The sequence below is a fragment of the Puma concolor genome, chromosome D3, assembly GCF_028749965.1.
Source record: "Puma concolor isolate L17-30 chromosome D3, mPumCon1.1.hap2, whole genome shotgun sequence".
NCBI classification, from domain to species: domain Eukaryota; kingdom Metazoa; phylum Chordata; class Mammalia; order Carnivora; family Felidae; genus Puma; species Puma concolor.
The window spans coordinates 11,035,991-11,059,112 of record NC_141678.1 but is presented as its reverse complement, the minus strand read 5'-3'; the positions used below and the strand labels follow the sequence as shown (position 1 = coordinate 11,059,112).

General features: G+C 58.7%; 1 protein-coding gene and 1 long non-coding RNA gene across 2 annotated transcripts; one reads left to right on the top strand and one right to left on the bottom strand.

Annotated features, from left to right (window-relative positions):
* Positions 1 to 3,485: 3,485 nt before the first annotated feature.
* Positions 3,486 to 11,835, bottom strand: LOC147575299 (uncharacterized). The gene is made up of 2 exons (XR_015242243.1): positions 11,765 to 11,835; positions 3,486 to 3,827 (listed from the first exon to the last, which is right to left on the bottom strand). It is a non-coding gene; the product is annotated as an uncharacterized LOC147575299 (long non-coding RNA).
* A 132-nt stretch (positions 11,836 to 11,967) lies between these two features.
* LHX5 (LIM homeobox 5) lies at positions 11,968 to 20,763 on the top strand. Its single transcript, XM_086683321.1, has 5 exons — positions 11,968 to 12,512; positions 14,534 to 14,757; positions 15,475 to 15,752; positions 16,442 to 16,607; positions 20,368 to 20,763. The coding sequence occupies exons 1-5, from the start codon at positions 12,340 to 12,342 to the stop codon at positions 20,733 to 20,735; spliced, it is 1,209 nt and encodes a 402-aa protein (XP_086539447.1). The 5' UTR covers positions 11,968 to 12,339; the 3' UTR covers positions 20,736 to 20,763.
* Positions 20,764 to 23,122: the final 2,359 nt, after the last annotated feature.

The following is a 23,122-nucleotide window of genomic DNA, read 5'->3' as shown; positions in this document are numbered from 1 at the left end:
GCCAAATGAGGCAGGCTTACAATTACTGCCCATTTTATAGATAAGAAGACTGAGACTCGGAGAGGCCGAGAGTTCCTTCCTGCCGTGACTGAGCTGGTCAGCGCTGCAGCTAAGACTCTAAGCCAGGCCCTCTAATTTCCGAGCCCTCTTCTACCTTGACAGATAAGAGAAGAGCTCTTGAAGGAGAAAAGGAGCTCTTAGAAAGGTGAGTCTTAGGGGGCGCCTGGGTGGCGCAGTCGGTTAAGCGTCCGACTTCAGCTCAGGTCATGATCTCGAGGTCCGTGAGTTCGAGCCCCGCGTCGGGCTCTGGGCTGATGGCTCAGAGCCTGGAGCCTGTTTCCGATTCTGTGTCTCCCTCTCTCTCTGCCCCTCCCCCGTTCATGCTCTGTCTCTCTCTGTCCCAAAAATAAATAAACTTTGAAAAAAAAAATTAAAAAAAAAAAAAGAAAGGTGAGTCTCATCTTTTTCCCTTGGCACTCAGTCTGTTTGCATCTATCTGGTTGCACATCAGTCTGGTTGCACTCGCAACCCTGCTCCCTTTTAAAGTCGAACACAAATAAAACAGACTAGAGCAATCCCTCATGGCCACTCTACAGGATAGGTATACTATTTTTATCTCTAGTCCACAGCTGAGGAAACTGAGGAACAGAGAGGCCCAGTGACCTGCCCCCCGTCACGCAACTCCACTTGGTGAACAATGGAGCCAGATTCCAGGCCAGGAGGACTGGGCTCCGGAGTTTGAAACTGTTAACTAACACCACACTGTATTACTTCCCTCACAAGTAGGACTGGCTAGATTTTTCAAGAAAGATTTTGTAATTTAGATATCTTCCCGATTTGCTGTGCTTTTCCATTGCCACCCTTTTGTCTGTAACCAAGAGAAGGTTCCAGGTCCGCCAAGAACAAATAAAAATCACTCTCTGAGACATGAACCTGATTTGCCACCCCAATGTGATTCCTGCATCTGGTTTTCAGAATCCACCTAAAGACTGTGCCCTCTTGGGGTCTTTGGCAAACTTTTCTTTCTTCCCTTCTCCATGCTGGGAACCCACCAGGCAGCTGCTCCGTTTGTGGAGCCCAGAAGATAGGCAAATGCAGTTCAGTCTCTCCTCGGCTTTGAGCCCATCCCCATTCACTTCTGTACCACGTGGTTCATCTGTGTATTCAGTTACTTTTCATTCAGTCGACACACGCATACTGAATAGCTCTATTCCAGGTACTGGGCTAGGCACTGGGGATTCAACAGTGAACGAGACAAACACAGTCTCTGCCCTCAAGGAGCTTTTATTTTATGAAGAAACACAGACAATGTGCACCTAAACAGACAAGTAGGATAATTCTAGATATTGGTAAAGGGCTACAAAGAAAATTGACAGAGGGGTAGACTAGAGAGTGACCGAGGACAGAGTGCTTAGCAAAGGTGGCCAGGAAAGACTTCTCTGAGGACTTAACGTTTGAGCTGAGACCTAAGGGACAGAAGGGAGCCAATCTCCTAAGGATCTGAGGGCAGAGGGGCAAGCCAAGTGCAAAAGGTCTGGAGGTGAGAAAACCTAGAAGTGTGTGAGGCACAGCAGGGGGGGCCAATGAAGGGGGAGCATGCTACAGAGATGGGCGGGGGCCAATCACAAAGGGCCCCGCAGAGCAGGGTGGGAAGTATGGATTTTATTCCAAGTGAACTGGGGAGCCGTGGGAGGGTTAAAAACAGAAGAATGACAAGATCTGATTTATGATTTTAAAATAAAATTTGAGTTATCGTGTAGAGAATAGATTGCAGAGGAGGGCAAAGATAGGAGAAATAGGGAGACCAGTCAGGAGGCTACTTTTATAAAATAGATGAGATGATGGCGGCTTAGACTAGGTTAATAATGGAGAAGAAGATGAGAAGTAGATGGGTTGGAATATATTTTGGAGGCAGAGCTAACTGCGTTTGCTGATGGATTGGATACATGGCAGGAGAGAAAGGGGGAGTTAAGGATGACTCTTAGGTGTGACTCCTGCGAGATGGCCCAGGACCTTTTTCACATTCTGCAAATACCCACCTAACCCACATGAATGGGAGGCTCCTCCGTCCTCTCCATTCTTATGTCTTGCTTTCAGATTTAGAGTTTAAGCCAACTTCCAAATACAGACCAAAGGCCATGATGGCTGGGCAACCCAAAGGGATTGTGGCAGTGTGGTCACTGATATAACCACCAGTATAACCATCAGTGTGATCCCCAGAAAAGCATGGGGTATGAGAGTAAGGACAGGCTCCAGAACCAATGAAACCTGTATAACCATAAGGAACTTCATGAACATCTCTGAGCCTCAATTTCCTCATCTGTAACATGGAGCCATGATAAATATCTACCATCTTTCAGAATCTCAGTGAAGATTAGGAATCAAATGCACATAATGGTCACTCAATAAATAGCTTTTTTTTTTTTTTCATTTCTCCTTTACTCACTCAAGGTCAGGGTTTCTGTCCTGCATTCTTCTAAGAGGTTGAAAGGTATATGATCCAGAAGGATGATGGCTTTCGCCTTAATGAAATATCTCAGGTTGTTTTAACAGTCAGCATTTGGTGGAATGGGGGTTCATTACCTCAACCCAAAGATTCAGCCTCCTATTACAAATGACCCCCCATTTAAGAATTCTGGTTCCTCTGCCTTTAGGGGCAAATTAGCTCTAGAATGCCCAGGTGGGGAGCCAGAGTGAATCTATTCCATTGAATTCACAGGGACCTCTCTCCAGATGTATTGACAATGCTAACAACTGGGCTTAGCTGACACCCCTGTGGTGGGGAGGATTGGAGGGTTCAGAGAAGACCATAAGAAGTGGCCCCAGGGTATCTGGGCTCTCTGGGAAGCAGTGTATCTATGAGATGCCAGAAGGAACATGTACGGATCTGTGTGCATTAAAAATGGGTGGGCGCCTCCCCTCCGGAGGAAGTATGTGATTTTTTCCTCCCCTGCCCAAACTTCTTCAGACAAGTACTGCATACAAATTTGAGCAGAGGAATCGATGCTTGGTTATACACCATGCCAGGCATCTAGATAACACAGTGCACATTTAGAAAATGAAACACCAGATTAACCCTTTTGTACCCAAACTTTCGAAAGGAATCATTTCCATCTTGATAATCCTAGAGATTGTTACCTTTTCAGATCTCATCTCAGCCTCAAAGGGTTAAGTCAACTTAATGTCCATGCTGTGACCCTCACAAGCCATCTATTGACTTGTAGGCAAATGCCTTAGTCTGTTCACTTTCATATTTGACTGCCAATCCTCTCCAGCTCTTATATTTTTGAACCCAAAAGTTAAGATGCCAAGGATATGATTTTCCTGAAACTAAAATATCTAAACCCCTCGCCTCTTCTTCAGAATAAATCAAGAGGCAGATTCATGGCCTCCGCTATTGCCCAGTTCTATTGTTTTAAGCATGAGTTTCCACTTCGTTGGGGTTAGCGATACCTACTTGTATCTATTTAAGAGTACACTTAAAATACACCTTTCTTACATCGTTTATTTGGGAAGAAAGGAAAGGACACCATATTTAGTCAGTTGTTTTGTTCTTTGATAGATATACCTGTGTACAGGACGCGGGTGCTAAGGAAAGACAAAGCGGGGGAAACAAACGCAGGAGAGGGCGAAAATCACAGGGTAAAGGGAAGGTGGAAGGAGGGAGTGAAGGAGGAGAGGGCAGGTTACAGGAGCCCGTTTGCCCCCTTGGCGGCGCGGCAGGTTCAGCACCGCGGACAGCTCCCGTCTTTGTCTTGGTCCAAACTCCGGGCCCGCGCTTAGCGAGGTAGCGACCGCTGGTGCACCTGCTGCCTTCTCCACCAAACCTGCTTCGGAGAGAGAGAGGGAGCGTGGGGGAGAGGGAGGGATTTTCCTATCCCCTCCCCGTATCTTCCGAACTCGGCCCTGATGCCATCCCACCATATCACGGCGGCTGATATTAACTTGGCTTCGCCAGGAACCTCGCTTCTGTCTACATGGTGTTGGGGGCTGGGGTGTCTCCGTGGTGAGTTCAAATTGGGTTTGGAATTCGTTTTGCTGTCACTGTCCCAGGTCCTAGACCCCCACATCTGTCCCCAGACAACGCCTAGCCTTTGACTAAAAAAAAAAAAAAAAAAAAAAAAAAAAAAAAAAAAAAAGGCGGCGATGTCGAACGGTTCGCTGATGCGCGTCCCGAGCTGTGGACACACAAGGACGCCCAGACCAGCTGAGCTTGGCCCAAGACCCACAGCATCAAATCCAGGAAAACCACCACTGGGAGACAGGAGCCAGAAAGATGAGAAAGGGTTTCTTCTGATTCAACCTAAGCCTGGCAGAAAGCAATGGATTATGTTGTGTTCAGAAACTATACATCCCACCACACGAAATCAGCCTCATTTTTCTCCCTTTCGCCAAAGAAAGAATCTGGCTCTGAGTTCAACAAGCATCACCCACAGAGGCTGCTCAAAATACTTTTTTTTTCTGGGCCCTTTCGTAGGATCCAGGATAAAAAGAACTCCTCATGTTCTCCTCTGCCTCAAACCTTGCTTCCCGGAGGGAGTAGGAGATGCCGTGCATGTGACACTCATTCTCCAAATCCTAACACACACATACACACACACACACACACACACACACACACAGAATGTAGCCTAGGGTCACTAAAGTTCTGCGCTTTTGCCAAGCTTCAGAGAAGTCGACCAGCCAAGCCACCATTTGTTCTCATAGAATTTGTTCCCCAAGTGGAGCCCTAGGGTGGGGGTAGAGACGAGGAAAGTTTAAGAATGAGCCTCCTGCACAAGGAGGACTTCCTTTGGCAGTCCGCAAATATGTTAGGAGGAAAGAAAGTGGATCCTTGCAGATCTGAAGCTTAGGGCCCCCACACCAGCGTCTGGAGCACAGAGATATCACCACAAACCAACCAGCCAGAAGACCCCGAGCCCAGTCCAGCCACTGTAGACGGATTGGAATTCGCCTCCAAAATAAGATGCTTCACCATCCCCTTCAGGGGGAAAAAAAAATTCCTGGATTTTTTTTTTTAAACAGCATTCTGTCCCTCCCCTCCTCCTCCCCCCAAGAAACCTGGAGGAGAAAGGCCACCGCACACCGTTGGGCAGCTCAAAGGAGTTTTAGAGAAAGCGCATCCCCGCTGAGGTCCCCGTGGAGCAGAAGGGCGCTCAGCGGGGTAAACATACTCGCCTTGGGAGGAAGGGGGGGGTCGCTTTCCCTGGGCCCCTCCCCCCTCCCGAGATCCGACGCCTGGGGCGGGGGTTGGGGGGAGGACGCCCCCCACCCCGCCCGCTCCCGTGCGTCGTTCAGCCCGGCTGCGGTGTAAACCACCGCTTTCCGATGCAGATTTCCCTTTTAACACCTTCTAAACAAAGGCTAATGAGGCCACTGCTTTACTCTATCAACACACAATCATTAGCAGCCGAGAAATACACGCGCGCGCGCACGCACACACACAGCGCGAGGCTGCCAAAGTCGGGCGGATTCTAAAGGAACCCATATGAGGCTAACAAAAAGGAGGTGGGGTAGGGAGGGGCGGGGAGAGGAGGTGGGATAGAACGGGGAGAGAAGGGCGGGAGGGATGTTATGGAGACCGCGAAAAAGACCAAGAGGAAAGAAAGAGAAAGCAAGATCCGGGCTCAAACGCAGACTCGCTGGTTCAAGGGTAACCAGAAAGTGTAGGGGGTCCTAAATCGGAAGGTTAGAGTCCACAGAAAGCTCTCTCGTTTGTGCTCCAGAGATGGCGGAGGCTGCAGGCACCTCCTTCCAAACGGCTCCCTCAGTCCCGCAGCTGGTCTCCACCTTCAGATACGCTCAATGGGGCCAGGGAAGCCGTGGCCACAGCCCGATCCCTCAGCGCTGCCGGCCCTCCGACGCCCTACGGCTGGGGCTGGCCTCCAGGCCTAACCGCCAGGGCGAGGCTGAGGAGGATCCCAGCCGTTCTCAGCTCCGACCGTCGTCTTATCTGGCTGCCCGGGAGATGCGCTTCGGCGGGCAGCGTTGGGGCAGCCCGCAGCTCAGCACCAAGTGCAAAGGGCAGAGTTTCCCCTCTCTGAACAAAAGGTTCAGTGTTTTCCTCAAGGGTTGGGGGGCTGGCTTGCACCTTTTTTTCTGTCTTCCTCGGGTCCCCTTCTGGTTCCGGGAAATCAGCCCCAACCGGTGGCCTCCCAACGAATGGAGCCTGAGTCCTGCCCTGTATCGCAGCGCCCAATCTCGGAATACAGGCTGCAGGAGCTTGCTGGGCAAGTAGAGACTCCCGAAGGGTGTGTTCCAGGAGAGGGGCTTGCAGGAAGGAGAGAGGGGCCACCATTCCCTGCCCCCACCGCACCACTGTCGGGGTCTCTAAGCTGGCCAGCACTCACAAGCACTCGCACTCGCGCTTTGGGACTGGATCTCCCAGAACCCGAAGCGGTGCTCAGCCGCTGACCTCCCCACCTGCTCCCTCCCAGAGTTGCCAGGCCTGCTCCCCAGCGCCTGGTAAGGCTGAGAACTGACCTGCACCGGCCACCCGACTCTCCACCCCGTGAAGCTGACCACAGTCTTCTGGCCCCCGAGTCCGTCCCAAAGCTACCCAACGTGACAGTGTTGCCCAACCCCTGCTGACTTGCCCCTCTCGGGCCCCTCAAAGTCCCAAGCAGATACTAGACTGGGGTTGAGTTCAGACTCAAGAGCCACCCTTGCAGGCTCTGGCAAGGGAACTCAGGGGAGGGAGGGGGCTTGAGGAAGAGTGCCATTGTTGAATGGATAGAGGGGAGGGAGGGAGGAAGGAAGGAAGGAAGGAAGGAAGGAAGGAAGGAAGGGATGGAGGGAGGAAGGGAGGAAGGAAGGAAGGGAGGGAGGGAAGGAGGGAGGGAGGGAGAAAGGGAGGAAGGGAGGGAGGAAGGAAGGGAGGGAGAAAGGAAGGGAGGGAGGGAGGAAGGAAGGAAGGAAACAGAGGGATTCCCTGCCTTTTTGATTAAACGTTCCAGGTCGGGCCTGCCCAGTTAACGAGACCGTTAATTAAGCCATGCGCAATTCAACTGACAGGAAGGCCCCGCACCCCGCAGAGATGTTCTGGAAACCAAGCAGTCCAAGGCAGAGCGTTAGGGGCACACCGGCCTCATCGCCCCTGTCCTCCAGGGTTCCGCCTATGTCCCGGCACTCTTGGGGACGCCCAGGCCCAGATACTGTCCCTGCCTGGACTCGGGGCTGCCCCCAGGTGGCCACCCCCTGGGGCTCCCGGAAGGTTCGTCCACCCCCACATTCTGCATCCCTGTGCGGATATCCAGGCCTGCGCCGGAGCCCTGACCTAGTCATCGCACTCCACCAGCGTCCACCCGGGCCAGCCAGGGCGCACACGTTCCGGGCGTCCTCGGGCGAACTCGAACTCCCGAGGATAGAGGTTGGAGACCCGGCCGGCCAGCTCGGCTCTCTGGGTCTCTCCGGAGCGCCAAACCAGGCGCTCTTCTCAGGCCTCCGGGCGTCAGGGCCCAGCCTCCACGCCCGCTCTTACTCGGGGGCCGATTGCGCGCAGCGGCGGGCAGAGCGAGGCGGCGCGGCGGGACGCTGAGTGTGTGTGCGCGGCGCGGCCTATATTTACACCCCAAACAAAATAATTACACTTTTGTCGGAGGGAGAAAGCCAGTGATTAGGCGCGGGCTCTTTGCGGCAAAACAGTTTCTCAGTGGTACACCAGTATAATTTTTCACGGCTGGCTGAAATCAAAGAGGGGAAGTAATGAATCCGGCGAGCAATTTAAATTTACAATTTGTAACGCCGCCGCCGCCGCGCAGACCCGGCCGAGAGCGCAGCTCTGAGGAGCTCGCTGCGTTTGTTTAATGTTAAAGCCCGCGCCGGCTCTTGGGGGCGGGGTGGGGGGGGGGTGGATGCGGAGAATGCGTTTGGCTGGGGGGGCGTTGGGGGGGAGGTAATGAACGAAGTCGCGAGCGGACCGGCAGCGCCGCCCAAGATGCCGCGCGGAGAAGCCAAAGAAGGGCGCACCCTTCGGGTTCCCTCAGAGCGCGCGTCCCCCAAGAAAGCAAGCCGCTCCGGACCACTCAAGGGGAGGGGATGCCTTCGGAGGAGCGAAAGGAGATATTCCGGCCGCCACAAAAGCTCCAGGTTCCTGCTGGCCGGCAGAACCACCCACCCGCCCCACCCCAGGCAAGAGAGCTTCCAGGGAGTTAGGGAGGCGCGACTGAAAATTCTCCTTAGCCTGCGGGGAGGCCGGCTCCAAATTCGCGAAGAGTCCCCATTGCGGCCGCCGCCCCGAGTCCCCGGCTGGAGAAGACAAGGAAGAAGCACCCCAAGCCCCAGCTCAGCGCGCCTCCAAACTCCCACCCCGGGCGGGTGTGTGCCTCTTCGCCGGTAATTAATTACCGAACTCAAGGGGGAATATGCAAACCGCATATTACTAACTCTACAGGGCTTAAGTGATTGGAAACAGATTATTATCTTGCTTGTCTTTTGTCTGTTTTACTTATCCCGCCGCCGTCTGTCGAGTTGTAATGTTGATACTCTTTAGTCTAGGAGGAAGATTTTTATATAGTAAATTCCATCAACATCTTGTATAAGTGACACTGCGTCTCCATGCATTACCCTGTTAAGACACAAGCGGTTTATTAGTTACATATAGGAGCGGATTTCGCTGCCTGGTCGCCATCTGTTAGCGCTGTTAGGGCGGGATAATTCGTCTAATAGTTGGTCTGCCGGCGTTTTTCGGATGCTGTGCGCCCTGGAAGGTGGAAGGCTGGTAAAGGCCAAGCAGGCTTTCCTGCGGTGGGGCTGGGGCATGGAGGTTCTGGACTGGGGCTGGGCTGGGCTGAGGCCCCCAGGGTGACTTCGGGGGGGGGGCTCTGTCCTGCACGGGATGGGTAAACCCAGCTACAGGAGGCAGAGGCCAGAGCAGGGCTTCTGGAAGCAGAGCTCTCTTCTCCTGCAAACGGGCACTCGGCCCCTCGTGACTCACCACATCCAGGCTCCGGAAGACTCAGAACTGCTCTCTGAGACCGTCCCCGATTCCTGCTACCTCCCCAGCCTGCTATCACAGCTGCTGGGGCCTGGCTGTGCACTGGCATTTAAGCATATCCAGGAGGTGAGGGCAGGTGGGTCTGTCCCAGATGGAACCCAGCACACAGCACCCAGCAGCCGGCAGGGTTGGCAAAGCCAGGGCTGGGAAGACACAGTAACCTGGCTCTCAAGGACCCAGTTGGGCGGGGGGAGGGGGGGGCGTTGGAGGACAGTGAGTTTGGGGTGCTTAGTCCAGAACAGGGCAGAAGGCTGTCAGATGGGGCTTTTAATGACTGTATGTGAGTCTCCCAGCACCCCAAGAGCTGTGCGGTGCGCGATGAGAATTGTTCACTGAAGCATTGAGCACGGTGCTGGATTTGGACGCCCAGCAGAGAAGAAGGGGGGAGAAAATAAAAACGGAGTGAAATCAAGAAAGTGATGGAGAAACAGAGATGAAGCGAAAACAGAAAGAGAGCAGAGGCTGAACATAAGAAAGAAAAGGAGACAGAAAGGAAAGCAGATGTGCAGGGAACGCGGGAGAGAGAAACCCCAGCGAAACAAAGGCGGGGTAGGCAACCCAGTTGGCCTCCACTCCCGGTCTGGCGCCTCTCTCCTCGTGCGTTCTTGGTCCTCCCGGACCCTGCCCCGCTGGAGGCTGGGGCCCCTCATGCCCGGGGAGGGCAAAGCCAGGCTGCCAGAAACTGTGGTTTTCGTTTGGGGCTCTGGGAGCTCTCCCAGCTGGGCCTAGGGGACCGGGCGAGCGCCGGTCCACTTGCTCCTGGCCGAGCCCGGCTCTAACCAGCCACGCTGCTACCTCGTGTGGACACCTGTCCCTGGGCAAGCCAGAGGCTGGAGTAACAGCACCATCAGGCAGAAGCTACCCGATTTGGGGACTTCTTTTCAGAGACCCAGCTGTGGGTCAGTGTCCCACCTGGCAACCAGCATCTGTCAATCTCCTGTCCCCAGCCAGATCGCCTCCCCTAGAGACTGGGGGACAGCGCTAAGCCTAGACAGGAACAGAGAGAAGTAAGCATCTCTGTGCCTCCACCAAATGCCCCAACACGGGCATCCAGAAATCCTGCCCCCATCAAATCCACAAAGGTAATACAAGGAGCACACACACAACAGGGCCCCCAAAGCCGACAGGAGTCACATAAACAAAAACAGGCCATACACACACACACACACACACACACACACACACACACAGTGACTGGCATACAAGCACAGACCCACAAAATTCTGTGCACACAACCTAGCTCAGTCACACACACACACACACACACACATGGCGTCTCAGGCACGCACACGCTCACCCACGCACAAACACACACCTCCAGGTTTTTTTAAGTCCACTTACACATCAATGTTAGTACACGCACACGATAATATCCACACGCCCACTCACACGTGCAAACACCCTCCCGCTTGAGTGTCTGAGAGTCAGCCTACACACACGCACGCACACCCCGACAGAAACAAGACCACACAGACTAAAACACAGCGCAGAACTATTAACAAATGCAAACACACAGATTTGCACCAAAAAAGACACATGCCCAAATGTATTCACGTGATTAATGGCTAACTATAAATAGAGGCAAAAATGCAATTCTCAAACAGCAAACATACACTAACAAACTCCGTAGATGAGCCAAACACACGTTCACAGCCAAGTCTTGGCACAAACACACTTCTCTGGCCCCAGCCCAGGGCCTACCTACCGGGTCGGCCAATGGCGACTTTCGGCGAGCAGGGCGGAAAAAATCCTGCGGAGGCTTCCCGGCCTTGGTGAGTCGGGTCGCCAGGTCGGCCCCTTGGGAAAGGTGGCCTGGCCTCTCCCCCCACCCCCCAGACCCACCCCTCACTCTTCACACACACACACACACCTGCAAGCGCCCCCCACACGCCCCAGACCCTCGGCTCCCCGCCGAGCCGCTCTTCCTTCCCTCGACTTTGGACGCAACTTGTACACACAGCCCGCACGCGCCGCCAAGTACAAGCAGCGCCCACACAATCTCTAGCGTTCCGCCCCCACCCCTCGAAAGCGTGACCTACTCACCACGGTGCCCCGACTGGCTGAGCCGGGATCTGGAAGGTGCATCGAGGAGAGAAGAGACGTGGTGAACGCCACCTCTGAGCTGGCTTCAGAAAGACCCGTCCGCCCTGGGTCGTCTGCTCCCCACCTCTCCCCCAGAGACCCGTGGGCGGCGCGCTCAGGCCTGAAACGCCAGGGTCTCGGACCAGGCCAGATGACCCACTCCCCCTCCCCCCCCCCCCCCCCGCCCCGCTCCACCTAGTTTTGGGGCCTGCGCGGGGAAAGATACCCAAACGGCGCGGCGCGGCTGGCGCTCCCGCTTGCTCTCTCGCTCGCACATTCGCGCTCTCTCTCTCGCTCTCTCTCTCTCTCTCTCTCTCGGTCTCTCGGTCCATGAGAAAGGCCGGGCAGGGCCCCAGCTCCGTCTGTGACAAAAGAAGCCGCCCGGCTCGGGGAGCCCCGTGAACCGCGCTGTCTCAGCTCCAGGGCGCAGACCCCAGGGACTCTGGGACGAGGGAGTCCAATCTGGGCGTGCTGGACTGGGAACGAGGAGGGGTGGACGCAGAGCGCGCTCCGGGCCTCGGGCAACTTCTGCAAGTTCCGGGGATGGCGAATGGGGCAGGGGTCCCTCTCGCGCCAGGCCTTGGAATCCTGGCCCCCAAATATTTATGAGAAGACAGAGGAAGGGAGATGCGGTTTTGAGATCGCGCGGCCCGCGCCCCCAGCCCCAAACTGGAAGGTAATACTTACTTAGCCTCCGAACCAGGTACAAGCTAATACTCAACAATACTGATGCCTTGTTTTTTTTGCTCTGTCCGGACCGCAACGCTGTAGCCAATTTAGATATGCTATAAATTTAAGAGGTTGCCATGGCCACCGCGCGCCCATTGGCCGCCGGGCCCCCTACGTGCCGCGCCACGTCACCAAATCTGAATAAGGATGCGCGAATTAGGCGGCGGCCAGACAAAGATGAGGATCGGGACGGCTTGAAAGTGGGGGAAAGTGCCGGCGCCTCCGCCACCGGGGAAAGCCGCTCCGCAGCGCCGAGGCCATTCGCCACCCGAGACACCTGGGGGAGCCGGGAGCCAGCACTGGGGCGCGCGGCCCGGGGCATGAGGCTGTGAAGGCCACCCCTCCCCACCCCACCCCCGGCAGCCCAGCGCCAGGCCGGCGATCATCCAAGGACTTGACCGGCTGAGTCTTGGTCCGGACCGGACTCGCCCGGCGGCGGCCGAGATAAGAGGCGGAGCGCAGCAGCGGGGCCCGGGGGCCCGAGGGCCGGGGGCCCAAAGGGAGGGCAGGGCGGCCCGAGCCGCCGGGGCGCTATGATGGTGCACTGTGCCGGCTGCGAACGGCCCATCCTCGACCGCTTTCTGCTGAACGTGCTGGACCGCGCGTGGCACATCAAATGCGTTCAGTGCTGCGAGTGCAAGACGAACCTCTCGGAGAAGTGCTTCTCGCGCGAGGGCAAGCTCTACTGCAAAAATGACTTCTTCAGGTAAGAGGCCGCACCGCCCTGCTGCCTGCGCGCCCGCCCTGCGCGCGCTCCTCTGGGGCGCCCGGGCAAGGGGAGACCGCCAAAGCAGCCTCCTTGGGCTCCCAACCTTAAACGGGAAGCGGGGCAGCCCACTGCTCTCCTCCTGCCCTTGGTCCGGGCGGAGTCAGAAGAACGCTGCTTCGCTGTCTCTAGTTCGCTCCTCCAGCCCGGCCTGGAGCCGCGGTGGGGCAGGGCGGAGAAGCCCTGAGAAACTTGCTCGCCAGTCATCTCTGCCCCTTCCCCGCAGCTGCGACCCCAGGGTGGAAGTTCAGGCCCGGTTCTGAGAGAGGAAGAATTTTTGCCTAAGTTAGGGACTGCTGGAGGCTTCTTCCGGCCGGCAGAGTGCGGGAGCCCAGGGGCTGACCTCCCGCAGGCCAGGGCCCCAGAGCCCTCCTGGACAAGCCGAAACTTCCCAACTCCGAGGGGACTCAGTCAGGAAGATCTCCTCTGATGACGGAGGGAGGGAACCTTCTCCTCCTTGCCCCCACCCCACCCCCAACTCCTTAAACATTTTCTCCCGCGTTGAAATGTCCAAACGAAATGGAAGCTGAGAATCAGGACCTCCAGGGTCCAGTCTGCGATGTGTCACCTCCCTTTGCCGCCCACGGATCACTTTTCTGGGCCTCAGTTTCCCCAGCTGGGAAATGCCAGGGGAGGACCTGAAAGGCTGTGGGGTTTTCGGCAGCTCAGCCCTGCCTGCTTCCGCCAGGCGCCCAGAGCCGGCTTTGTGCGTGCGAATTCCCGGGCACCAAGGGAAGGGGGGGCGTGATTAACACCGCGGAGAAAGGCTGTTCTCCGGCCCCAGCAGCCAGGCACCAGGGAATTTGAACGGGAGAGAATGTCAGCCTCGGCTTTACACGTGTCAGCTCCCTGGCTCCGGAGGCCTGAGGCCCCTAATGTGGTGGTGCTTGCAAAGTGCCTAATGATTTTTGATAAGGTGCATATGGCCAATTACGCTGCCGGATAAGGCCAAAAGTGACTTATGGCTTCTAATGCCCTCACTACATCAACGTCACCCAAATTCGCCCTGTTTAGAGACGTGGGTATGAGTCGATGGGGGGCCCCAAAGTCCTGGGTCCTCACTCTCCCCCTCGACCCACACCTCCCCCCTCCCAGTGCTGGCCTGCACCACCCATTTTGGGGGGAGGCTGGCCTTCTCCAAGCGCTCAAGGAAGAAAGAAAAGGATTTAGATCAGGAACGCGGGAAAGGGGGGGTTTGAGAGATCCTGTGTACTGGCCGTGCAGGTTGAGGATTGCCTTCTGGTTACATTCTCCCAGTTCCTGCCAGGGCCAGAGATTGGGGACAGGGAGGGGCGGGGGAGACCCGATCCCTGCTTTCCGGAGACCATCGCTCTGAGGCCCTGCCGTCCACAGGCTCCCAACTGGCTCCAGCGGGTCCCAGAGTGATCCCGGACTGGAAGGCCTCCAGCGCCAGTGGCACTGGGAGTCAGCTAAAGGTCCCTTCCTCCTTGCTCGGGTCCAGCCCCGAAGAGCTCCCCACCCCGTTGATAGGACCTGCCATCCGGGCCCGTCTGGCCTTACCCGGGCCCCAGCAGGCTGGAAAAGCATCCAGGAGGCAAAGGAAGAGGTGGTCCAAACCTGGCTTGCCGGGCTTAAAATGCCTCCTAACTTGGAGATCCAAGTTTGCCTCAGGAGAGCAGCCGGGGCGGATCTGGCAGGGACGGGGCTGGCATCTCGGGGTGCTCTGGCCTGTGTTTGGCTCAAGGCTCCGAGCCGGGTGGTGTGTGGATAAACCTGAACAAGGCACGCGACAGTCGCAGCCCCAAGAACAGCCCGGGACATTTGTCTCATCTCTCTTGCGCTAGTCGGACAGCATAGGATTGGGGTCTCGTTTGACAGATGTGGACGGGGCGGGGGGGGGGGGGCTTCTGAGAAGCTAGGGCGCGTGGGAAGAAGTCAGGGGCTCGAGGGAATGGGACGCCGGGCTGCTCCGAGGTGACAGGCCACGTTGCGTTCCGCAGGCGCTTTGGCACTAAGTGTGCGGGCTGTGGGCAAGGCATCTCGCCCAGCGACCTGGTGCGCAAGGCCCGCGGCAAAGTGTTCCATCTCAACTGCTTCACCTGCATGGTATGCAACAAGCAGCTGTCCACGGGCGAGGAGCTCTACGTCATTGACGAGAACAAGTTCGTGTGCAAGGATGACTACCTGAGCTCCTCCAGCCTCAAGGAGGGCAGCCTCAACTCAGGTAGGAGCCCTCCTCCCCTGCCCAGCCAGGGGCCCTGAGACCCTGCGGCGCCACGGGCCGGCCCTCTCTACTTTGCGCCCCCCCCACCGCCACCACCCCCCCACCCCCCACCTCCCCGTGTGCGTTCTGTGCCAGGCTCGGCGCTCTCCGCTCCCACCAGGCATTTCTGGGGCAAATGGAAGGGGCGGGGAAGGGGGACAGCATCTGGAGTCTGTCCCCACCAGATACGGACTCCCGGCTCTTTCCCCGCTCTCCTTCCCCGGAGGGACCTTTTCCAAGCTGCCCTCCTCCCCCAGTTTGGAACCACACGACTCCCCCCACTTTCCGAATCTTTTCAGCTCCTGGTAACTTCAGGCCGCTCTGGGAGGACGGTCAGTGGGGTCTGGAGGAAGGAGAGAGGGGAGAAGGCCTCTGTGGCCTCCTCCCGGTCCCCCCTCCTCGAAGGCCGGGCTCCCCCAGAGGGCGTGCCTGCCCCTCACCCAGGCCCTAGCCGAAAAGTGCTGGAGAGGGCTGGAGAAGGGTCTCTCCGAAGGCCGGCCCCGCCTGGAGGGAGTGGGCGGGCGCCGGGCCCCTGGGGGAGGGGCTGTCGCAAGGCTTGGGGAGGAACCCGGCGCGGGTAGCTGCGCGCGGGGGTCGGCGGGAACCCGCTACCCGGTTGCAGAGACCTTGGGCCGCCGCTGACGCCGGGGTCCTCTTCCCGCTCTGTGCGCCCCGCAGTGTCATCCTGTACGGACCGCAGTTTGTCCCCGGACCTCCAGGACCCTCTCCAGGACGACCCCAAGGAGACGGACAACTCGACGTCGTCGGACAAGGAGACGGCCAACAACGAGAACGAGGAGCAGAACTCGGGCACGAAGCGGCGCGGCCCGCGCACCACCATCAAAGCCAAGCAGCTGGAGACGCTCAAGGCTGCCTTTGCCGCCACGCCCAAGCCCACGCGCCACATCCGCGAACAGTTGGCGCAGGAGACCGGCCTCAACATGCGCGTCATCCAGGTGCGGCTGGGCCCGGGTCGCCCTTTCCCAGCCCAGAGGAGCCCCGGAGCCAGGAGGCCCACAGGAGCCTCCCGCCCAGCCTCCTTGGCCAAGAGTGCGCCGAGTTGGGGTCTGCCGAAGGGCAGACTCTGTGCCCGAGGGCAGGGCCGGCTGGTCAAACTCCTAACCGAAAGATTCTGCAAAGCCCCGCTGACCTCCTGACGGCGCGATCTGGGGCGGGTCACTTCACCCCTCGGAATCCCGCCCCCTCCCCGTTCAAGGAGTTTTAAGCCTCGCTGGGGTACCCCCTCCTTCCTCTCCTATTTCCGAGCGGAGAAGAAGGCAAGGTTCTCCACGTGCCCTCTCCCTGCGCCGGTGCGCGGGCGGACAGACAAACGGCCAGAGCCCGGCTGGGGAGCCGAGGGGCCGGGACCAGGGCCGTGCAGGGCGGGAGGCCTTTATAAAGCCGTCAGGCCGAGGGCGGGCCAAGGACCAGGAAGCCCAGGTCTTTATGAGTCGCCCCACGGGTCCGCGAAATCCTTCACCCTTGGCTGGTTCCCCGAAGCCCCTCTCCACCTCTCCTGGCCTAATCCGCCCGCCCCCGCCCCTGGGCAGTCTTGGTGAGGAGGCTATAGAACCCAGAAGGAGCGGCCTGGGCAGGAAGGAGAGGGCACCCCGGATCAGAGCTCACAATCCCTGCTCTGTCCCAGGTGTGGTTCCAGAACCGACGGTCCAAAGAACGCAGGATGAAACAACTGAGCGCGCTGGGCGCCCGGAGACACGCCTTCTTCCGGAGTCCGCGGCGCATGCGTCCGCTGGGCGGCCGCTTGGACGAGTCTGAGATGTTGGGGTCCACTCCGTACACCTACTACGGAGGTAAGGGCCCCCCCCCCACCTCGGAACGCGCTGCCCTACACCCAGGCCCGTGCCGTTCTGGGGGTTGAGGACGCAGGTCCGGATCCCGGGCGCCGTTGGCCGCCAGGGACGCCCTCCCCCCCTTCTACTCGCGCGGGGACGTACATACACAATCACGAACACACCTTAACAGACGCACAGCAACGTAGGCGTGTGCACTCTCCTACTCCTGGACCCCAAATCAGACACCCATACAGCGACACACACAGATGAACACCCACGCACCCACGCAGGACTCATGGGTACACTCCCTTGCACACACACTGGAGTTCAGAGACCTCGTGGACACAAATCTAGACACATGATCCCACACAAGAACACACAGGTGGGTGCCACTCCCCAGTTACATTCAATGACAAATATACCCAAAGAAACGCACAGGCTCACACACCCCCAAGCGTCATGCCAAGGCGAGCGCTGACAAATCCACCTGCCCCCTGCGCCAGCCGGACACTCAGCCTTCGTGCTGCCCTTGCCCCTTGGCCTGGTGTCCCTGGCCCAAGCGGGAACACAGGCACTGGAGGGCAGTGCAGGCGGTAGGGATGGAGGGGTCGGGATCCATCCATGACTGTGCTGTGCGCCCTGGGCGTCTGGAACTGTCAGCCAGGATGCCGGCCCGGCGCTCTGGGCAGGACTCCCACGCACTCTCCAGCTCCAGGCATGCCAGTGGCCATTAGGGTTGGAGGTACAACAACTGGACCAACCCGGTTCCCCACTCCCGGTCTTTGGAGCTGCAGGGGGCCAGGAGCTGGACTTTGCAGAGAGAATTCTGCTGTTGCTGTTACCGGGTTCAAGGCCTGGGTGAACTCTCCTCCTGGTCACTCCTTTTCTTCCTTCCCTCCTCTTCTTCCTCCCTAGTCTCCTCACCACCACCCCCCCCTCCATTTCCTTGGCATTTGCCTGGCGACCCATTCCAACCCCCCACTGCCCTCCCAACTCCCTCACCAAGGTTTTCTGAGACCCCCAGTGTGCTAGGGAATCCACTCCGGGTCCTGCACTTCCCCAACCTTTGGGCTCAAGGAAAACACCTCCTGCTTCCGTTTGTTTCTGAGCCTCTGAATTTGGAGAGCCCCCAGGAGTGCCGATGCCTCAGACACATCTCTGCTGAGTTGCTCAGTGCCACAGGCCTGTGGGGGGGGGCTGGTGTCCCAGATTGGGGAGAGGTGACTTTTCTTAGAAACGTGGGTTTGGAGGCGATGCCGAGGCCGGCGGGTGGGCGCCTGGCACGCGGGGCCGACCCAGGAAGGAAGGCTTCTGCACATTGTGGGTCTAGGAGGTTAGATCTCACCTCCGGCCAGGGCCGCCAGAAATTGTGGGCATATAGGGCGGCTGTGTTCTGGGGAGAGACTCTGCGGTGGCGGGGCCCTGACTGGGGGGCTGCAGACGCCCAGGACGGCTCGGATGGTGTCCCGGGGTCTTCAGTCACCAACTCTCTCTACCTATCTTTGCGTCCTTCGGCTCACGATCTCCGCCCGACACAGGGAGATGGTGGGGCGGCGCCGTCCGGAATTTCTCCCCGCCTGGGTAATTAAGCGAGGTCTCCCCGAGGACTCGTGTGCCCCCACCGGTCCCGCTGCCTCCTCTCCCCGCGCGTCTGCTGGATGGGGCGGGGGCCTGGACACGCGGGCCCCTCTTTCTCCGGAATGGGGGGCAGGACCCCCGCCACCCCCCCCCCCCCAGCCCCAGGGAGGCAGCCCCGCCTAATCCGCGCTGGGAGATCCCGGCGGCGGCGGCGGCGGCCGGCAGCGGGCGAGAAAGGGGCTGGGCGGCGGGGCCGGCGGCTCCCCGTGGGAGCGCGGACAAAGCCCCAGCTGCGGCTTTTGTGCCCTTTTCAGACGGCGTTTGTTCCAATTACCTCCGGCCCGGCCGCCATATGGGCGGAGGCGGCGCGCTGCGCGCGGGGGCCGCGGCCCTGGCTGGCTTGCCGGCTCGCCCCGAGCCGCGGCCGGCCCCCATCCCCGTCCCTCAGGGGCCCCAAGTTCGCCGCTTCCAACCTTTCTCTTCGCTTTCGGGGAAAATGGAACGAGCGGTCTTTAAAAAGTTAATTGGCCAACGCGTTAGCTGTTGCCGAAACCGTCGACAAGCCGCGCGCCTCCGGGCACCCCTCCCCCCATTTGGACTGATTTCGGGGTTTGGAGAGGGAAGGGAGCCGGCGGCAGGGGACGTCCCGAATTCGCCCCGGCGACGGAGACGCCCCAAGACGGAGGGCGAGGGTGGGGGGGGGCGTGCAGAGGAAACCCCGGCTTGGGGGCGTGGTGGTTTTCCCGCCGCACAAAGCGGGTTATTGTCACCGGTGGCCGCTACAAGGTGCTCCTTCCGTGGGGGTCCCGCACCTCAAACCTTCACGGGCGGAGGAGGGGAGGAGGCTGCCTGGAAAGACCCAAGCGAAGGGGTTCTGGAAGGAGGTGAGAGAGGTGATGCGGAAACAATTTTCTTGAGAACCAGGGGGGGCTTGTCACCGGGAGCCCCTGCGCCCCCTGGTTTTGTGGGGGAAATGCGATGTGTGCATTTTTCTGGAGAAAGCCCATAGCTATCACCAGATTCTCAGAAGCACTCAGTGTCCCCAAATGTTTCCGAAGCTGGGTGTCCCGGCAAACCGCCCCCCGCCCCCCGGGGTGAGACTGAAGGCCCCAGCCTTCCCGCTGAAGTACCCACGAAGCGTTGGACGTGACCAGGCGAATACCCTCCCTCCTTCAAGTTCCGGGCTTCTAGTGAGGCCGGCACAAATGGTGGGACCCCCACATTCACCCAGAAGGTCCAAGGGCTGTGTTTGAGGGGGCGAAGCACCGGCCAGGGCCGTGGGGTGCCGGGGGCTGTCAGAGTTCCGGTTGCCGGGTCCCCAGGCCAACTCCTCAGCCCTGCTCCGCTGCTCGGGCAGAGTCTCTCCCCAGAACCAGGTCCGGCTTCTTCCCCCCCCACCCCCCAGGTCGCCGGCCCCTCTCAACCATTTGGTGCTCTGGTCTCTGGCCACCCCAGCATCTCCCACCCAACTCTTCTCCCGTGTCTCTGACTCATCTGCCGGGTCTGTGGGCGCCTCTGTCTCTCCTGGCCTCCCCCGCCCCTCCCCGGCTCTTGATGGGTTTTTCACGGTGTATCTCTAACCAACGGTCCATCTCATCCCTTTCTCTGTGCTCATCCTAGACGAACGCCCTGGTCTCTGTCTCTGCCTTGGGCTTGGTGCCTCTGGGTCTCTTTTCCCACCTGAGTCTGGGGACTCCCTCCTGGGTCCCCTCTTCGCCCCCCTGTCACACTGTTCACTGCCCATCTCCCAGTGACCCTGTCTCTGGCTATTTCCGTGTCTCCGGCTCTCGGTGGATCTCCTCACTTCCAAGGCACCGTCTCGGATGGTTCACTGACTCTGTGTCCACTGTCTGTCTCTGTCTGTCGGGGAACCTCTGACTTTGAAGTCACGATATTTTTCTGTCTGTGCTTCTGGCTCTGGTCCTTGTGTCTCGCAGCCTGGGTCTCTGGGCCTTCGGGCAGCTGTCATGGTCTCTCTCGGGGACGCTTGTCCCGGGTGTGGGGGGGGGCGGGGGAGGGGTGTCTGTGTCCTTGTCCGCCGGCCGCCCTCTCCCTTGGTCTCCGCAGGCCTCCCCGCGGGGCTCGCCAACCTGAGTCGGTGTGCGCCCCCCACCACCCCCCCCCCCCCCCGTCCGTCCGCGTTCCTCCCGACCCGGCCGCCTCTGACCTGTCCCTATCTCCTCCCCGCCCCCTCCCGCAGACTACCAAGGCGATTACTACGCGCCCGGAGGCAACTACGACTTCTTCGCGCACGGCCCGCCGTCGCAGGCGCAGTCCCCGGCCGACTCGAGCTTCCTGGCGGCGTCGGGGCCCGGCTCGACGCCGCTGGGCGCGCTGGAGCCGCCGCTCGCCGGCCCGCACGCCGCCGACAACCCCAGGTTCACCGACATGATCTCGCACCCGGACACGCCGAGCCCCGAGCCGGGCCTGCCCGGCGCGCTGCACCCCCTGCCCGGCGAGGTGTTCAGCGGCGGGCCCAGCCCGCCCTTCCCCATGAGCGGCGCCAGCGGCTACAGCGGACCCCTGTCGCATCCCAACCCCGAGCTCAACGAGGCCGCCGTGTGGTAAGGCGACGGGGCCGGGCCGCCCCCGGACGCAGCCGGGCCGCCCCCGGACGCAGCCGCCCGAACCGCCACGCCGCCCTCAGGGCTTCCCTCTCGCGTCCGCGCGCAGCGGCAGCTGCTCCTCGGCGGGGCGCGCGGGGGCGCCCCGGTGTCCACCCCGCGGGGCCGTCCCGGCGGCGCGAGCGGTGCTCGGGACCAAAGTCAATACTGCGGAGGGTCGAGAGATTTCGAGCAACGCCCTAGACTTCCCCCGACCCCCGCCACCACCGCCTCTTCGGACCGAGAGAGGGTTGAGGCCCAGCGGCGAGGCTGACGTTCCCCCCTCTCCGCCATCCGAGTGGCATTTGGTAACCTTATTTCTCACTCTGCTTCCCCCGTCTTTAAAACAAGAGGATCAGAAAAAGAGAGAGATGGAAGGGAGGGCGAGGGAAGGGAGCGAAATGAGGAAGAGAGAAGATGGAGAGCGAGCGAGCGGGCGAGAGGAGCGCGCTCGAGGGGTGGGGGGTGTCGCCGGGAGGACGAAGGATCCGCCTGCGCGTGGGCGCCCCCTGGTGGCCAAACTGGAGGATCAAGGTCAGCTTTCTAGGAAGGGGGCGGTCCGGACCTCGCAGCCCCGGGCCGGGCACACCCCCCCCATCCCCCCCCCCCTCTCCCCCGCTCCACCCCCCCCGCCACCGTCTCTCCACTCTTCCTTCCTTGGACATTTATTGTGAGCCCGGGGGTCCAGGCCAGACTGGAACATTCGCCCACCCTGCCCCCCCCCCCCCGGCAAGGGCAAGGCGCCAAGATCTCCGGGCTCCGGCCCACAGACCACCCTCCCTGCCCGGGGCCTGGAGGCTGGGTCGTCAGGATGTACAGTATTATACTTTTTTGGAAGTCGAACGCTTCTAGTTTCCTTATTTTGTATAAAGAAGAAACAAATAAAGTATGTTTTTGTGTTTACTGTTTATTTATTGTACTCTAGTTATCCGGGGTTGGACATTTTTATATTTTTAAGAGGAGGGTGGGGCAGAGTGAGGGAGGGGAGGCAGAAAGAGGTTTACCTAAAAAAAAAAAAAAACCACAAAAACACGAAAAATCAACTTTTTTTAAAAAGAAAGATTAATAAAAAAAAATGCTTTTTTTTCCCTCAGTGCTGTGTGTGTGGTTTTCTTTTGTGTGTGTGCCTGCCTTCAGCCGCTGAGAGTGAAGGGAGCCATTCTTTTCTCTAGTCTACGTGTCCCACATAACACGGATTCGATGGGTGCACAGCCCTCTCTGCATCTGGGGGGGGTGCTTTTAAGAACCAGGAGGTAATGATAATGGCTGCCATCTTCCCCCCCCCCCCCCCACAGCTACTATGTGCCGGGCACAGTATAGCCCAGATGCTTTAATGCTCTGCTGCTGTATGTAATATCCCGCCTCTCACACCGGGCGCACAGTAGGCCTTCAAAGCCGTTGACGAATGCATGATTGTGTCATTTGTTCGCCCTCAGTGTGGGTCAGAAAAATTCCAGCCTGGCTCCTAATGAGGCCCCCTCGGGCAAAAACTATGGGCGGGCTGGTAAGCTAGTTATCTTCTGAGGCCCTGTTAGGACAGAAGTGCCCCAGGGAGAGTGAGCAGCTGAGGCCGAGGTCCTCTGCCTTTCTGATGCGAGGCGTGCCCACGCCAGCAGGTAAATCCGCAGCAGCATGATGGAAAGTGCTAGAGATTCCGGAGGCCTGAGGCCACTACCTGAAGACAAGTCCCTCCTTCCTGTTGCCTCAATTTCCTGACTTCCAAAAGCGGGGATTGGAGGGAGGGCTTGCTACCTTCCCTTCCAGCTCAGACACTGTAGGGTTAGAGAGGCAGATGGGGGAGATACCAGTAAATGGAAGAGTGTCCTGCACGGGGTCCCTTTTCACCCAAGCCGGGGGGGGGGGGGGTTGCCCACTTCAGGGGCAGAGGGGCCAGGAGGGGACAAGGGAGACCAAGGAATGGGCACACACTAAGAGCCCTTTTATGTGGACTGTGGGGCAGTAACTCAAGGTGGCTTGGCTTTTTCTTTCCTTCCCCTGACATGCGTTTGTCTTTATCAGACCAATGCTCCGTGCTCGTTGAGGAAAATTTAGAAACTTCAGCTAAACAAAGGGAGGAGAACGGAATCACCCAGAATCTCAAGCGCCTTGCTGATGTATCTGGCACATTTCCTTCCAGACTTTCGTTTTTGTCTTCATTTTGAAACTAGAGAGCATTCTCCCCACACTATATGGTTACCTACTCTGTTTCACTCAGCAAGATCCCCAGGTTAATAAACTGATCACAGAGCGATGTCATCCTCTGGAGTGACTGGCGAAAACTTCCTGGCGATGGGGGAACCACCCTTTCACGGTTTTAAGTGTTTTATTTATTTTTGAGAGAGTGCAAGTGGG